At 44.5% G+C, this 18,588-nt stretch overlaps 1 protein-coding gene across 1 annotated transcript; it reads left to right on the forward strand.

Moving 5' to 3' along the window:
- The first annotated feature begins 3,196 nt into the window (after nucleotides 1-3,196).
- SH3RF2 (SH3 domain containing ring finger 2) lies at nucleotides 3,197-18,089 on the forward strand. The gene is made up of 5 exons (XM_064277805.1): nucleotides 3,197-3,278; nucleotides 4,042-4,212; nucleotides 10,786-11,021; nucleotides 14,720-15,078; nucleotides 17,762-18,089. Coding segments are annotated over exons 1-5 (1,038 nt in total). The 5' UTR covers nucleotides 3,197-3,276; the 3' UTR covers nucleotides 18,032-18,089.
- The last annotated feature ends 499 nt before the right edge of the window (nucleotides 18,090-18,588 follow it).

The following is an 18,588-nucleotide window of genomic DNA, read 5'->3' on the forward strand; positions in this document are numbered from 1 at the left end:
ATCTGTGTAGTGGTCTTAATATGCATTTCCCCAGTAATTGTCAGTATTGAGCATCTTTTCATATCTTATTGGCCACTTTTGTGGTGTCTTTTGCCGATTTTTTACTGGGTTGTCTTCTTTTATTAATAGGTTTTAATCATTTTTATCTCCCTCTTTTCTTCTTCCTTCCTCCCTCTGGATCCCTGTCTTTCTCCCATTCTGTCTCAGCCCCAGTTTCTGACTGTCTGCGTCCACTCTCTAAGTTCCAGTATCTCCTCCTCTCTCCCTCCTTCCCCTTTGCCTCCTTCCTCCTCCTTCTCTACTCATGTTCTCCCTACTCTCCTCCAGGATACCTCAAAACCTGAGAATCTTGCCTCCTTTCACATTCCATATTGAAATAACTCCATCATGGATTTCACTCCTGGCCAGATTCAGTGTTCCACAAGGGGAAAAGCCTCTTACCCAGATGAAGGCCCAGAGAAGCAGAAAGACAAAGCCTGGTCTGGATGGAGGGATGGTTTTGCATTCTGGCATTTTCCTCCTCCCTAACTGATTAATGGTGTTTATGGATTTTTATTCAAACATAACATTTGAAAGTAATGGGTATTAAGTGAAAATTATCCTGCTTAATCAGTAGTCCAGCCATCTCTACAAACATAAGATTAGCTGTCCACATAATAAGGCTCTCCCTTGGCACATCTCCCAAGCCCAGCAGGAATTTACCTTGCCCAGGCATAGGGAAGAAGCAGCCTAGCCCAAAGCCAGTTCCTTTTCATCTCTGTTTGAGGGAACCAGTGTGACAATACTGGATTGCAAAGCTCAGAATGCTTGTATGCAGTATGAGAGTACCCCAGATGGGTAATCTTAGAATTATTTTCTTTGTTTTAACAGCTTTATTGAGATTTAATTCACATACTATACAATTTACCCATTTAAAGTGTCCAGTTCAATGGTTTTTAGTATAATAACAGATATGTGTAACCATCACCACAGTCCACTTTAGAACATTGCATCATTTCAAAATGAAACACTGTACCCTTTAGCTGTCACTCCCTTAATCCTTTATTCTCCCAGCCCCTCCCTGAAAACCACTAATCTTTCTATCTCTATAGATCATTTAAATGCAGTCATATAATTTGTGGTTTTCTGTGACTGGCCTTTTCCCTTAGCATAATGTTTTCAGGGTTCATCCATGTTGTAGCATGTGTCAGTACTTGATTCCTTTTTATGGCTGAAAAATATTCCATTGTATGGGTGTACCACATTTTATTTATCCATTCATCAATTAATGGGCATTCAGGTTGTTTCTGCCTTTTGGTTTTTATGAATAATGCTGACGTACAAGTTTTTTGTGGACATATATTCTCATTTTGAGGGGGTATATACCTAGGAGTGGAATTGCTGGGTCATATGGTAATTCTATGTTTAATCATTTCAGGAACTGCCAGATTATTTTGCAAAGGGGTTACACCATTTTACATTCCCACCAGCAACATTTGAGGACTTTGATTTCTGTATATCCTCGCCAACAGTTATGATTATATGACTAGAATTCTTTTCTGATCCAAAATATCACACATAAATATACAATATATACATTTACACAATCATTGACACAGACACACGCAAAAATACATAGGCATACATGCCTGCACACACCTCTAGAGTTTACATACATGCACATGGAATCCCATATAGACATATGCAGTCACATATACAACCACACATACATACAGTCACACACAGCATACATGCATATCAATCTACAGACCCCTGTGTGTGAATGCAGTTAATCTACAATACACCAATACCATCACAATTGTACACAATAATTGTCATGGTTTTTGAACTAACGTTCACATCTGCACACAGAACCAGAGACAGATGCACTCAGTAATGCATTCACATCTGCATAAACACACATATACAAACAATAGTTGTACCCCAAAAGCATAGCCGTATATAGTTACAGATACATAGTTACCATCACCTAGGAGTAGATAACTGAGAACAGGCTAAATGTATTCATGCAGGATGGTATGAAAGTGGTTGCAGCTTCATTAGTCCTTGTTGTATAGGGTAGGAAGACCTTTTCATTCATTCATTCCTTCTTTAGTCTACAAGTATATATTGAGCACACATGAAATACAATCAAAAAGACTGACATGCTTCCTGCCCTCATGAACCTTAGTGTAGTAGGGGGAGATGGTCAATAAGAAAACAATAATCACAGCCTGTGATATGTGCCAAGAAGGAATTAAGCAAGGTAATATGCTAAGTAACAGGCAAGGTCCCAAGAGAGCAGGTGAGAAAGTAGCCAGCTTCCAACAGCTGTTATCATGGTTGTTCTTCTAGTTGAGAAATGTGAAAGGGATTCGGATTCATCTTCTATAAGTTGCTGGACAAACTGCCATGTGCACATGTGTCTGTGTGTGCATGTGTAGCAATAGTAGCAGTAGTCAGTAAGAGTAAAACCAGACTGCCTGGTTCTAAACTTTTCTTGTTTTGTACTAGTTGGGTGATGTTTTTTTTCTCTATGTTTGTTTCTTATCTGAAAATGGGCATAATGATAATATCTCTCACAAGTCGTTGTAAGGATTAAATTATTTAATATTTGTAAAGCATTTAAACCAAACCCACTGCCTTCCAGTTGATTCTGACTCATTGCGACCCTCTAGGACAGAGTAGAACTGCCCCATAGGGTTTCCAAGGCTGTAAATCTTTATGGAAGCAGACTGCTGCATCTTTCACCCATGGAGCAGCTGATGGGTTCGAACCGCCTACCCTTTGGTTGGCAGCCGAGCTCTTTAATCACACTGCCACCAGGGTTCCTTAAGCACTTAAAACTGCCTGGCAGATGCTAAGCTCTCAAAACTTATTAGCTGCATCACTTTCCAACAGTAGGTGTTCATTAAGGAAGGTGAGCGCAGGGGGAGGTGGGTGGGGACTGAAGTGGAGCTAGGAGATGCCGGTTTCCTATGGACTGTAAATGGGACTGTAAACGGCAGCCCATAAGCCACACCCTCCCTCCCCGCCTCTGCCCACAGCCGCAAACTGCAGAGAAAACACATGATGGGTGGCGCTGGGCAAGGCCCTTGGTTTCCAGCCTCATCTGGCTGTTCTGCAGCAATTCCGTGTGCTGTGGGCCTGGCTTGTGAAGCTCACTGGTTCTGTTTGCCTCTCTTTTCTGTCTGTATGTCTGTACAGGTCAGCACTTACCACCCTGCACCTGCCTCCCCAGGACATTCCACAGCCATCGTCAGTCTGCCCAGCTCTCAGCAACACCTCTCAGCTAACATGTGAGTAGAAAGCTCCACCCTCTGCTCCTGGTTCTGGCACAGTGTGTCAACTTTGCCATCTCTGTGCCACCGAGCATCATGGCTCCCAAACCATGCCATCCAGAGAGGCAACAGCTCCCTTTCCTTTACAATCTCTGAAGGAAATAATGGTGAAAAATGCAAATTAGCATACGACGTCATCCTATCTCCTTATTTGACAGAAGTAGAAAAAGACTGGAAGGTTATACACTGAAACATCGCTGAGAGGTTGGATATTGAGCAATTTTGTCTTCTTTTAGATTCAAAATATTGATTCATAGGTGGATCTTGCTTTAATAATCAGGGAAAAATATAGCATTTTAGGAAAGAAAAAGAAAGTCTTGTCCATAAGGACACTCCACTAGCGCCTTTGATAAAACAGTCCAGTGTCACAGTTCTTAGAGTCGAGAAGGGCTTCCTGATATCTTGCCTGGCTCTGCCACTAACTCTTGGTAGCCAACCTCTTTCTCTGTTCTAAGACTGTTTCCCTAGTTATTTTCGACTGTGTGGCACCCTGTGGAGAAGGAGGGGACGATGAAGAGGGCCTGGATGTGAGCCCCCCACTGCTCTGTCCCCCAGGTTGTGCCAATTTTGTATGCCTTAATTATTGAGGAATCAATTTTTTTAATGTTTTTATTGGTAACCACTGGGTCTGGGCTTCCGTCTCCCTTCCCCATTCCCTGGGTCTATGCCCTACCAGGCAGGCTTGCCATCTTCCCTTACCAGACTCCCTCTGTCACCCCAGGTTTGTAGCCCTGCACTCCTACTCAGCCCATGGGCCCGATGAGCTGGACCTACAGAAGGGAGAAGGCATCAGGGTCCTGGGGAAGTACCAGGACGGCTGGCTCAGAGGCGTCTCCTTGGTCACTGGGCGAGTTGGCATCTTCCCAAACAACTATGTCATCCCCATTTTCAGGTGCGTCCCTCCAATTTCAGCATCAGGAAGTTGGGTCATCCTAGGCCAGGGACCATCTGTGGGTTGAACTGATGAAGGACTCAAGACTTTTTGAGAGTGTGGGCCAAGAGACAGGTTTTGCCCTTGTACCCTCCTAACACCTTACTTAAATAAAACAAAAGTTTTACAAGCACTTTCACATCTTTTAACTTTTTGGCTGTGCCCTAAAATCCTGTAAGGTAGATATTATTTTATTGATGAGGAAACTGATTTTCAGAGTTAAGCAACTTGCTCAAGACCTAGATTTCAGGTTTTCTGTAGCACAAACCCCAGAAATCCCACTTGACATCCTCCACCCCAACATGCCACCTAGTGGCGTAATGGGAAAATGAGAGAACCTTGGGAAATGTCCCAGTACGCTAGCCCACTAGGTATTTTCCATGGACTCAGACCACTACTAGTCCATCCACACCCTAGATCAAATGCCAATGACCCTGCAAGTCCTCTTCCCTAACAGTTTTCCCAACCTTTTCCATTTTGAGAGTACCTATCAATTTAAAAAAAAAAAAAATTTTTTTTTTTAATCAATTTCACTGGCCCACAGTATGTCTAGTCACTTCACATCATGACCAGAAATGCACACAGACTCTCAAAACCATCCATGATTTCTCCTACCTCCACCCCATCAGCCCAGTCAGGCCTGTCACAAGGCATTGGGTCCATCACCCCACATAAATGGTGTCTTTATGACATACCAGAGAGTCACAACTCCAAGGAAAGTGACAGTCACATTGTAGCCTGTCAGGGTCAGAGCTGCAATCACATGTCCAGTTTGGGGACCTTCATTTAGGCAGGGCACTGTATCCGGAGGAGGGCGGCCAGGATGGTGAGGAAACAGTAAACTACCTCATGGGGGGAACCAATGAAGAAACTAGGGTTATTTAGCCTAAAGAAGATATGGGTCAGAGGGATAATAATAGACTGTGTAGGTCTGGACGTAGGTTTGTTCTAGGAGGGGGCAGAACATGGACCAGTGGGTAGAACTTAGAAGAAAAGGTTTTGGTTCAATAAAAGGCTGCGTTTTCTAACTCGTAGATTTTCTCAACCAGACTGGCTGGTGAGATAGTGGACTCTCTTTCAAGGAAGAGTGTAGGCAAAGTCTGTGTAGATCCAGGGATTTAAAAAGAGATTTCTTCACATGGAAGAAAGTTGAGGTAGAAGAATGGAGTTACTCCTTTCAATGGAAGGTTCTTGGAATTTGTTACAAAGTTGCAAAATCTCCAAAGACTAAGGCTGGCTATAAATAATGCTTTAATTCACTTGCTCAACAAATATTTACTGAGCACTAACTATGTACCAGGCACCTTTCTGGGCACTGGAGAAACACCAGTGAACAAAATACACAAAATCCTTGCCCACGGAATTCTGGTGGGAGAGAGAGACAGTAAACATGATATAATATTATAATACATGATATGTTAATGATAAAGACTAATGAGAAAATAACACAGAAAAGGGATAGTATGTGTGGGAGTAGTCAAAACTGCAGGTGGGTTGTTCAGGGATAACTTGAGAAGATGGCAAAATGAAAATGAGGAGGTGAGCCATGTGGATATCTGGGAGAAGACTATTCTGTATCAAAGGAACAGCAGGTGCAAAGACCCTGAGGTAGAATTTGCCTGACATGAAGGCCAGCAGGACTGGAGCAGAGCAAGTGAGAGAAAAGTTAGTAGAAGATGAGGTCAGAATGGTATTGGGGGGAGGTCCATTGCATATAGAATTTTTTAGATCATAATGAGGAATTTGGATTTAACTCTATTGTAGGATTTTGATCAGAAGAGTGACCAGACCAGAACCAGACCCAGTGCCGTCGAGTCGATTCTGACTCATAGTGACTCTATACATGATCTACTTTATGTTTTAACCAGAATCTCTCTTACTGCTGGGTTGAGAATAAACTGTAGAGAGGCAAGGGCTAGAAGCAGACAAGTCAAGAGGCTACTGTAATAATCCAGGGGATAGGTGATGATGGTTTGAGCCAGGATGCAGGAGCCATGGAAGTAGGGAGAAGTGGTTAGATTCTGGATAGACTCCAAAGATAGAGCCAACAGGATTTTCTGACAGATCAAATACCAGATGTGAAAGACTAGAGGAATCAAGGTGAGTCCAAGTTTTTGTCCCAAGTTGCTAGAAGATGGAGTTACCTTTTACTGAAATGGAGATAATGAAAAGCAAGAGGAGCAAGTTTTGAGGTGAGAAGAAATGAAAATTCTTGTCTGGGGCAGGTGCAGTCTGAAATGCCTATTAGTAACCCAAGTAAAGATGATGGTAAGCAGTTGAGACTGGCATTTAGGAGAGAGGTCTGGGCTTGCGATAGTATGTAAAGCTCTCAGATGCGATGAGATCATCATAGCAGGATCAGTTCTACTGAAGGGAGTGACAGCAAGCCAGAAGCTAAAATCTTCAAGGAATGAGGGAACAGACCTAGAGGGTAGGTGTTGACTGTAACAAGCTGAGATGGTGGGCAGTAGTGTCTGGTGGTATAAGAATCAAAGCTGGGCAGTATTGCAGGGGGGAGGAAATGGTTTAAAAATGACAATGAGTAGCAAGGAGGACACCTACCCTAGTTCATGAACAGTTTTCTTCCATGGGATCTAACATGAATTCCCTAAAGTCTATGCCTAATACTATGGCATTTGCTAATGCATCAGGCTTCAGCCCAAAATCTTGGTTATACCATCAAAGAACCATTAGAATAAGAGCGATTATGTAGTTTATCATCCAAACTAGAAGATTTTAGAGATAAAATGGGGCCACTCTTAATGCACCAGGAGGGCAGGTGTAAACTGAGACTGTCCTAGGAAAACCAGGACATGTGATCACCCTAACTAGAATGCATGTAGTATTCCATTCCAGTGCACCCCTTTCTCCCTTGACTTTCCTGCTGGGTGAATCTATTGTGTTCTTGGGCCAGGGTTGAGCTGAAGCGGCAACCCTTTATCAGAGAGGGCTGCACGTCAGACAATGGATGAGTTTCAACATCAGAGATTGCCACTGAGTCCACACGTTTCCCAGCTGATAGAAATCTGAACATATGTCTATATTGAGGTACTACTAATGGTAAGGGGTGTTTTTGCTTATAGGGAGCCAGCATTCCCAATAAAACAAGTCCTTTCAGAGTATATGCTTCTGAGAGTTATTAGGTGACAGGGAATCAATGGTTTTCCAGCGTTTGTTTACTTTTTTTGATGGTTTGTCTTATGCAAAGGAAGTTCCATCCCTCTAATCTTGGACGTGGGCAGCATATATCCAATTTGTCTAGCTGGGTGCATCTCACCCTTGTTCTCAACCATCCTTTCCACTGTGGGAAGTTTAGTTTCTCCCACTTCTCAGGGCTGAATAATGCTGTCCTTTGTCAGCTGAGTTTCTACCACCATTAGCAGGTTACGTGCTTAGAATTGAGCGGGTTGGACTAAATGTGTGAGGCCTCTTTTTGCTGTTTGAGTCTGTGTATGAGTTGCTTTTTGTTGTTGTTGTTGTCTTTGTTTTATTCCCCAAGTTTTGGTTATCCATTTGCAATGTTGGGTCTGTACTGCCACCCACCACCCTTGTCTGCTATAAAACAGCCAAGGCATCTGAACCTTTGCTCTTATTATCATCAGCCCCTAATGAACTGAGCTAGCCAGAGTTTGGGGGTGACTATAGACCAGAGATGACTAAATTGCCAAAGTTTAGATTTGAGTTAAGATTCAGAGAATGTGCCTTTTAGTTATCGAGAGGCAAAGTCTGCTGTACTATTCAGTGCTCCAGCCCCCCACCCTAGATGGTGACACCAAACAGCTCACTGTTGCTGACCACAACTAAGTCTCTGCCACCAGGACACCTTTCCCTATATTCTGAAGACATCTGTTGACTCATGTTGTACACAACATTGTCACGTGTTCGTCCAGCATCTGATCCCCCTTCCTAATAGCACCAATGTCCTCTTAGAGGTCCTCCATCATCTGTAGTCTTGGTAGGAGGCAGAAGTTTCCTCTCTTTTCAGAGGCTAAAGAAGCCAAGTCCTCTTCCTCCTCCTCCTCAACCCCTCACCACAGCCAAGAAATAAGCTAAGCCAATCTGGATGGAAAGGATGTGGGCAAAGTCAAAGGCCATTTGTTGTAAGAGCACAAGCAGCAGCATCTGATTGGACTCTTTCTGACAGGAGGTTTCTATTGCCGAGCTCTCTAGAGCCTCCTTGGAGCCATTTCCAAGCTCTTTCCTCCACCTCCCGTCCTCCCAATGAATTCCTTTCTGCCCAGCTAGTCAGAATAGTTTCTCTTTCATGCAACCAAGAATCTTTACTGACACATACGCCCACTTAGGGCCTGATGGATGGACAAAAGAGACAAAGGGGCCACACTCATTTGCCTTTAACTCTCTGAACAGAACTATATCAAAATTGTCAAGGCCCAAATTTTTTCCTTGCCAGGAGGCTGCTGCCAGGGGAGAGCACAGTAGAGTTGCTGTTTGTAAAGCCTCTTCTGAATATCATGCAAGTTCTTAACATTCGTATCACAGATAGAGAAGAAGACACAGGGATCTGTACGCTCAAAGCAGGCACAATGGAGCAAATTAGCAGCAATATCTACTCTTCCCACTTGAGCCCAGAATGTCTTTTAGTTTTTTGTTTTTTTTTTTAATCTGGAAAAACAAGGCTGATGTCTGCTGTTCTGGAGTGTCACAGGGATTCAATAATACCTATTAGCAGAGTACTTTGAAGTTAGAAGAAAATGCTAGGTAAGGACTGAGCTTGGTACTAAAGGACTTAGAGGGACTCAGTGTTGGATCTGAGAATTGGGATTTAGGATTTCCTGGAATTTGGCCCAGTGCTGGGCTTGGAAAAATGAGGTGGCATCTCAGTCTGTAGGCAATCATTCGAAGAAGGGACTGATGGAATAAGGCTGTTGTGGGCCTAATTAACTGTATTCACTCCTTACTGCTGCTGCTGCCACTGAAAACAGTTTTGGAACCTGTCTTTCCTGTTTATAATCCATTTGGCATCATCTAACACCTTGAGGCCTTTGTTCAAAAGGCAGCCAAGTGCTACGCTCTGCCCTGGAAGCCAGTTCCTGGGATTTCTCTCCACCGCCCAGCTCTCATCTCTCAAACATGGTCCTACATCTTCCTGGTGGACAACCCCCACCCCCCGCCACCGCCACCACCCCTCTTCACTGACCAAAGGCAGGTTGCCAGCTGTGGGTATAGGTCCCGCTGCCTCAAGCATCTGTACCTAGGGCATTTGTCTGCACACACTTCTCGGGCAGCATTGACCACAGTTAAATGATGCCTTACTTATATTCATACAAGGCTGGTTTCTTATTAAACTACATATTATTTTTTTTAACAAAAGAAGGAAAGAAAGGAGAAATAAGGGGGAATTATCTAAAGCAAAGCTTGGAGACAGTGGAAGGAAGGAAGCCACGAGGGCATCTCTGAACTGGGGCCTTGGTTGAGCTAGTGATTCCCAGGGAATTAACAGAGGCTGTGTAATCAGGAAGGTGACAAGGTGATGGATAGTCTGTTGGACAGAAGATGGGATGTTGGGATTGGGACTGGTGAAAGGGCAGGAAAGGCATGTCAGATAACATCCAACCCCCATGGAGTGCAGGGAGTTGTTCCATGACTAGAAACAGTGGACAAGGGACTGTTGTTATATAAAACTTTAATACTTCCTTGAAAATCACAGCCAAAGGCTAAAGAATTAGGGTCTTACTGGAGGTGTGCTTAGGGTCCACCAGGTGCTTTGATGTGTTTCTTTCAAGCAGGTTACAGGGTCTGTAGAAAAATGCTCTGACTAGCTGTCAGGAGATGGTGTTGCTCAGTGTTAACAGCATGGGTGCTGCAGAGGGCCAGCCTAGACCTAGGTTCAAATCCCAGGTCCAGCAGTTGCTTGAACAAATAACTATAAAAAGTCTCTGGATTTTTCGTTGTTTTTGTTTTGTTTAATTTATAAACTAGTAATGCTAATAGTACCTACTTCAGAAAGGCTATTGCGAAGAACCAGTAAGATAATGCAGACAAAACACTTGACCAATGCCTGGCACACAGTAAGTGCTCAGTACGTGTTAGCTGAAATAACTGGCATCAGCGCTGAGCACAGAACATAAATGTGCAGAACACGAAGGATGTAAAACAAATCATATAAAATCTCTGCCTTCAATGAGTTTAAAGTATAGTGGAAGACACTTAATGAGCAAGAAATAGCCACCACAAAGCAAGGAGAGCACACACAAAATGTCATGCTCCAAACTCAAAAGCTGAAGGGATGTGGGGTGAGGAGTGGTGAGAGCTGGAGTGAAAGATTACAAAATTCAAGTCTTCTAGTTCTACCAGGATCAGGCAAAATGGCACACCCTCCCTTCCCTTAATGCACCTGTACAGTTACCAAGGTGTAGGGACTTGGGCCTCATTAGTTAACCCTGTGTGGTCAAGGAGGGTGAGGAGTGGCTACATTTGCTGTAGGGTTGGGAGCTAATCGTTTCTTCAAATAGGACTTTTGACTAAATATTTTCTTCCTCTATTTCTTCTCTTTAAAAAAATTCCAACAACCAGAAAGACATCTAGTTTTCCAGAGTCCCGGAGCCCTGGTCTCTATGCCACATGGACGTTATCCACCTCGTCTGTGTCCTCCCAAGGCAGCATTTCAGAAGGTGATCCCCGGCAAAGCCGTCCCTTCAAATCCGTCTTTGTGCCCACAGCCATAGTCAACCCCGTGAGGAGCAGCACAGCCAGCCCAGGGACTGTAGCACAGGGCTCTCTTCGGAAAGGGCGGAGCAGCATGAGAAAGAGTAAGTGGTGGCAGAGAGGTACGTGCCTAGAGTTAAGTGATGGGGGGTCCTAACCCTTGGGAGGACAGAGTGCTTTTCTCACAAACAAGGATCTTGGCTTTAGAAGGTGCCTCTGCAAGGGTGCTTTACAATTCCCAAATGCTGAGTTGTTTTACTGAATGAAGCCAGGCCGACTCAAGGTTGCTGCCGTTGGTCACTTTATACATGCACATCCATTGACTGGGGTGATAGCAGCCCTGAGGGCCAGCACGGAATTAGGACATAGCCAAGGTGGATGCTGGTTCTTATCAAGACAAAACAACCAAAGCACTTGCTGGATCAGTGCTTTTCAAACTGTGTTTCCAGGGAACCCCTCAGGGGGTGCCACAAGGGAAATGGGGAAGAGAGGGGAAAGGAGGGTTAAGGAGGCAATGTTCAGAGCCCCTGAGTCCCTCTTGGTTATTTAAGTAAAAAAAATTATATCGTACAAACTGTGCAAAAGCAAGTCTCCCTCATATCCTGAAGCCCTACCCCAAGTTCTCTTCCATATGTATGTACCTTCTGATCCTCTCTGCACTGTTCATACATAGCACCCACATGGTGCACATATCGATACATATAGGTCCATTTTAAGACCCATGCTTTTTTCTCTTAGCATATGGAGAGTCTACATATGATATCATTCTTGAGGGTTACAAAAAGTGTTTGACACCCATTGTTCTACAAAACATCAAAGTTCTATATCCTTAGACTTTTCTAGAAGAAAAGGAGCTAAAAAAAGTAAATACGGTTTATTCCGTGTCCCCTAATTTAAAGTAGGCTCTGCGATCTTTTTTTGCCATCTTAAAAAAAAAGTAGTTAAACATGACAATGCCATACAACAGGCAATGCAAAAGAACATATGGGACAATATGCCACACAGGAAAATTTCCCAAGAAAAATAAAACAAATATCAGTGCTTTCCCAGTGCTTTCATCTGATGACCATTTTGGCCACCAGTCTTACTACTTCTGCCTCTTAATTCCACTCAACCATGCCCCCCCCCACCCCATCCTCCTATCACCCCGCTCCAACCTCTCTCCCCTCAACAAAAAAACTAATCCCACCACAACAGACTTGGGTAAGTTACTAACCTCTTCAGTCTTCAATTTTCTCATTTGTAAAATGCAGATAAAAGTAGTACCTACCTCATCAGGGTACATATGTGTTTAATAAAATCAATCCATGTCAAGCTGATGGCATAGTGTCGGCACATAATAAGCTCTCAAGAAATATTAGATATTTTTATAACTGTTGCTGTCATTGTTAGTTGCCCTCAAGTCAATTCCAACTCGTGGCAACCGTATGTGTACAGAGTAGAACTGCTCCATAGGGCTTTCCAGGTTGTGACCTTTCAGAAGCAGATCACCAGGCCTGTGTTCCAAGGCACCTCTGGGTGAATTTGAACCGCCAACCTTTCGGCTAGCAGTTAAGTGCTTAACCGTTTAAGCCACCCAGAGACTCTTGATTTTTATTGTGCCATTATCATTGCTGCTACAACTAAGCAGATCGTTTTTGGCCCATTGAAAGCGTGAACTCAGTGTTGAAATGTTCATGTTCTGTCTAGACCACTTATGAATGCAGAGAATTGCATCTTGTTGGCAACTGTGCACACTTCCTTTAATAGTCTGCTTCTCAACCTTTGCGTAAATCTTGACTGACTAAGAGCTTTTGTCCACTTACATTGTGTGTGCATGCAATAAGAAAGCATTAAACCTCTCGGAAATTGAGAAGGGACAAGATAACACTTTACCCTCACTAGGATGGCTATGATCAAAAAAACCGAGAAAACAAGATAAATAGATACAGCATAAAACCAATTTTTTACACATCTGTCGGGGCCTATGGACACGTGTGCCCAGTGCTGCTTTGACTTTTTCAGGTTCTGGAGGTTTTCTCTTTCTCTTTCTCCGTTTTCCCAAGGTGAGACTGGTCGAGCTATCAGTCTTCCCAGAGCGAATAGAAGTGACAGAAGAATTGACCGTGCGTACCTCACAGGGCTGTCAGTGGAACAATAAATGTCTAAACTGAAAGGTCAGACTTGTGTATATGGTGACTGACTTGCCCGCAGCAGCTGAGAACACCGACTGCGTTAGTAAGTGTTCTGCTCTTCAGGTCCACATCCGGCTTGATAAAGAGTCACAATGTGGAACGTGGCCTTGGCTCGGGCCCTCTGTGCTGGACACAAGTGACTGTGATTCAAACACGCATTCATGGAGTATCACTAGGGGCAAACGTCTCTGAGTGGGACATCACCTATACTTCTCTAATGCTGGGAGACCCTGATGGAGAAAAGGCCCACAATGCTTCTCAGGAGGGTCCCCCCACACCTCCCAGAGTACAGGGAACTCCTGACTCCCCAGGTCACCTATAAGACATATGCCTAAGGGTATGAACGTCTCCTGTTTTCCAGAGAATTTGAGGGGAAGAAACAGCTTCCTTTTACTGGAAGAGGATCATCTCAGTTAAAAAAAAGAAGCTCAGGGAAAGGGCAAACTCCTGGACCTTGCATTTTTAGGAGTTGCTGCCCTTCACCCAAACATTTAATGCACTCAGCTTTTAACCAAAAGGTTGGAGGTTCAAGTTCACCCAGATGTGCCTCGAAAGAAAGCCCTGGTGATCTGCTCCCAAAAAATCAGCCACTGAAAACCCTATGGAGCTCAGTTCTGTTCTGACACACATGGAGTCGCCATGTGTCTGAATTGGCTCAAAGGCAATCCTTTACCCAAAATAATGGTAGCTAACAAACACAGGGCTTTATTATGTTCCAGCCACTCTCCTAACACTTTGCACACATCATACAATGTAATCCTCACAACAGCCCTGCAAGGTACAGACACGGTTACTATCTCCAGTTTACAAATGAGAGAGCCGAGGCGTAGGGTGGTGATGTGACCTCCTTGCCCAGGGTTCCCTGGGAGTTAGTCTGATTCGAGGTCCTGTGTTAGGAGACTTTGCAAAGCTCATCCACACACAGCCTGAGGTCTGGAATAGCCTTTCCAAATTTACTTCTGTCTGGTATCCCATTTGCTTAGCACACACGCTCTCTTAATTCCGCTTACCTCCCCCCACTACAAACCTCCCCCCCGCACACACACACACAAAAAGCAATTCCACCACCATAGGACTAAAGAAAGCTTCTGTCAGAATTTTCATCAGCAAGTAGCTGGTCCTAGTCCTCCTATCTCCCCTTCTCTCTCTGCCCATCGTACTTCTCAGTTGTCTTTCTGTTGTGTTTCTCGATTTCTCCTCTCCTTCTGTCCTCTGTCTCTTGTGTCTTCGTTGGTTTGCATGCGTTTGTATTCTCTTCACACTGAGAAGCTGTCTCCTTGTGTCTCTTTTTTCACTCTCCATCTTCAAAGGTCTAGAGGGCAAGAGTAGAAAGCATGTGTGTGAGAGGGAGAGAGGGGAGGCAAATGGAAGTCATTTACCTTCTGTTTACCTTCTGACACCCACCACACCCCCAACATTCAGCTAGCCAGTTACTTGCTGCCAACATCGTCAAACAGCACTAAGAAAAGAATAAGGTCACCTCTGAAAGACCCCGAGAGAATGTGAGTGTGGCCATATTGGGAAAGCACTTAACTATTCCAGGATATCAGGACACACTGCTTACCCAGCCCCGACCAACCTGCTGTCAGCCGGCCTGTTACTGATATCTCGTCACATAATTTCCCCAGATGGATCGCTGCAGAGACCTGTTCAGTCAGGGATCCCCACCCTTGTGGTGGGCTCCCTCAGACGCAGCCCTACCATGGTCGTGCAGCCGCAGCAGTTCCAGTTCTACCAGCCACAGGGGGTCCCCTCCTCGCCCTCCTCGGTGGCGGTGGAGATGGGACCCAAGCCTGCACCCACTGGGGAGCCTGCCCTCACATGCGTCAGCAGAGGCAACGACACCAGGATCCACTCGGCGGCCAGCTCCCTCATCATGGAAGGCAAGGAAAACCCCATCAAGAGTGAGCCTCCTCTAAAACCACCTGCATCTGCCCCACCATCGATCCTGGTGAAACCAGAAAACTCCAGAAATGGCACTGAAAAGGTAGGAGTGGGACAACATTCAGAGAGCTGATTTTTCAACCCTTGACTTTGTATTTATGGAATTCCCTGCGTGGTGTTCCGGCACCTGGGAGTTGGTGTTTTTGGCAAAGAACCAAAATGACAGCCTCGTGAGAATCCTAATGCACAGTCCTGTCTTACTTCCCATCCTTACACCACTCACACCCTCTCTAAACGTGTTACTGATTTTGTTTTTGTTTATAAATAAAATATATTTATACATAATTCTCTTTAAGTCCCAGAGGTGGTTTGGGAAGAATGTGACTTTGGCACATTAGTGTGAAGTCCAGCTCTGCTGCTTGCTTGCCGGGTGACTTTGGCCAAGACGCCTCACCTTTCTGAACATCTTTTTTTCAAAAACAGGGAAAAGGATAGTAACTACCTTATAGGATCGGAGTGGTCGCGATGGAGGTTAAACGAGAAGCTGTGTAAAGTGCTTATATGGGGCTTGACACATAATTATTCATTATATTAAAAAAAAAAACAACCGAGACACGGGAATTTAAGTGACTTATCAAGGCTGTAACACTCTGAGTTATGGTGACTCCAACAACTGGTATCGAGCTTGTGGCAGAGATCAGATCCATTAACTTCTTCTAGTCCAGGACGTTTCTCACTAGAAGACATGAGTTTTTGTAAAACGCTTATGTTCTCAATAATATGCTTGAAGCAAGAGAAATGGTAGAAAGGAAGAAGTGACATTAACAAATTAGGTGATGCTAGTCGTCATCTTTTAGCTTATTGACTATCACCACTACCACCATCACCACTATCACCACAACCACCATCACCATCACTATCACCACCACCATCACCACTCTGACCACCATCACTATGACCACCACCATCACCACCACTATCACCACCACCACCCTCGCCACCACCATTATCACTATCACCATCGCCACCACCATTATCACCATCACTATCACCACCATCATCACCGCCACCATCGCCACCACCATTATCACCATCATCACCACTATCACCACCGCCACCATCACCATTACCACCACCATCACCTCCACCAACACCACCATCACCACCACCACCACCGTCACCACCACCATTATCACCTCCACCACCAGTATCACCATTACCACCACCACCATCACCTGTTCCCCCACAAATGGCCAGAGAATGTGGTTTCCTCTTATTTGGCAGGTATTTACTGAATACTAATGACCTGGCAGGCACCATGCTAAGCACATCACATGTCCCATCTCATTTCCTCCTGACAGCAACCCTCTGAAGCAGATATTATTATTCTTATCCTCTTATCCTCATATTCCAATGAGGAAATGGAGGCTTAGAGTGTTAAAGTGCATTACCCAAGGCCACATGGCTGACATATGTGAGTGGGGTAGAATTCAGATCTGATGACAAAATTCACGCTCTTAATGCTAAGCTGTAAGCTTGTAGGGAAAGGCATTTGGAGAAAAAAAAAAAAGTTTTGAGTGATATAAAAGGTGGGAGTTCTTATTCGGAATTATAGTATTCAAACAATTCAGTTTTCCAAGCCTCAGTTGTCCATTCCCCTATGCTATTAGATATAGCCCTCAAACTGTAAGCGCTTAGTAAGTGCCCAGACCTCTCCTAGATGTGGTGAGGGTCATTTGAGAACTCTTTTGTTACATGTATTTCGCCGCAATAAAAAAATATTTTTTAATTGTGAAGAAACTTCGATTTTCAGTGGGGGACACTAGGATCAAATTTAATGGGGAGAAAAAATAATTCCTAAGCAGTACGACAAAACACTTTATTAAACCCTATGAACCAAAGGAAATACCTGCAGGTACCAGGCAAATATACAGCAGGCTAGGGGAAGTAGAAGAGGGAGAGGTGGGGCTTGAGACAAACTGGAGACCATGCATCTCATGTAAAGGGACAACGCTCCTCAGATTCAGCCCATTGTTGCATAATGGGGCATAGCCCAGTGTTGCCAGAGCTTTGATTTTTAAAAGAGACTTATGAAATCCTGATTTTTATACGGAATCTCTCAATTTTTATGAGTCGACAACTAAATCAAACTCTCAAACACTCTCCGGGCTAAATTCAGCCAGCAGGTGTCCAGTTTGCAAAGTCTGCTTTGAGGACTTATAAGGCCATTGTGGAAAGTTCTAAATGAAGTCATTAGAGGAGGCCTCAAGGAAGATGTGGGCCTTGAGATAGGCCTTCATGGTAGGCATGGAGGAGAGAGAGGAGGTAATACCATTTCTGGAAGGGATCATATCCTCTTGCCTCAGGTCTTTTTCACAGGTGGTTGCCTACCCCACGTATCCTAGATAATTTGTAATCCTCTTTCAATTTAATAATCCTCTCAATTTAAATAGCTCTGCCTCTGAGAAACTTTCTCTGACTACCCTGCAGTCCAGCTTAAGTTGGCTACTCCTTACACTTAGCATCTTATACACCCCCCATTAGAGCACTTATTAAAATTGTGTGTTTGTCAGAACTGTTTTGTTTACTCTTGGATTCATAGCACCTAACAGAGGGTACGATGCATAGGAGCCACTCTTAGTAGGCACTTAACTATTGGCTGGATGAGCACATAAATGTATTTTAAGTCAGGGCAAGAGTAGTGCGACAGCATGAACCAAGTCTTGGAGGGAAATAGTACACATCTCCCACCTCACCATGTCCCTTTGGTCTCCCTTCTCTTGCAGCAAGTCAAAACCGTGAGATTTCAGAATTACAGCCCTCCTCCTGCCAAACATTACACCTATGGAAAGCCTGAACAGCCAGCCACCCCTAAGGGGTCCCAGCCTGAAGCAGCTCCCTTGGGCCCGGAGATGACCATCCTATTCGCCCACCGAAGCGGCTGCCATTCTGGACAGCAGACAGACCTCCGGAGAAAGCCAACTTTTGGCAAGGCTATGTCCCCGGTGCCGGTGCCCACTGCCTCAGCCACGCAGACGGTGTTTCCCAGCAAATGAATCTCCGGGTGGCTATTCCTAGACCCTAAAGAGGTGAATTGCATTTAAATACAGTCTGCTTCCACTGCGGGTGTCCTGCTCTTCTTTGGGGACTTGAGCCTGGGTCCTTGTTCTGCCCGTTCTTGCTCACCTCCAGGAAAGGAAAGGTGGGAGCAGAGATTCCAGGCCTATCTGGGAGGAATAGAGGATAGACTGGGTGGCCTTCCAGACATAATGATTCCATGGAGCAAGGCCCACTACTCAGATCAAGGAATGGGAGAGTGTTCTGCCCACCTGTTTCCCAGTATGGGATGTGTGGCCTCTCATTCCTTGTATTCTATGTAGAATTTCTATGGTGTTCTAAAAAGGGGCTTCACCCATGGGTGTCACAATAGTGGGAATGTTGACATTACTTCTTCGACCTCATCACCATATTCTCCGCAAGCATTAGAACAGCTTCTGTCATCTTTTGGGCCTATATGCCGGTGCTAGTAGCCGCCATATTTTTTTTTCCTGGTCATAATGCGAGCTACAAAGGGAGAATATTATGGGAGTCGGGAGGGTGAGGTAGATACTTT

The sequence above is a fragment of the Loxodonta africana genome, chromosome 2 (assembly GCF_030014295.1).
Source record: "Loxodonta africana isolate mLoxAfr1 chromosome 2, mLoxAfr1.hap2, whole genome shotgun sequence".
Lineage (NCBI taxonomy): Eukaryota > Metazoa > Chordata > Mammalia > Proboscidea > Elephantidae > Loxodonta > Loxodonta africana.

Coding starts and splice junctions, on each gene's coding strand:
- SH3RF2 (XM_064277805.1), top strand. Junction 4,213..10,785: donor TATGTCATCCCCATTTTCAG/GTGCGTCCCTCC, acceptor TCCAACAACCAG/AAAGACATCTAGTTTTCCAG. Junction 15,079..17,761: donor CCAGAAATGGCACTGAAAAG/GTAGGAGTGGGA, acceptor CTTCTCTTGCAG/CAAGTCAAAACCGTGAGATT.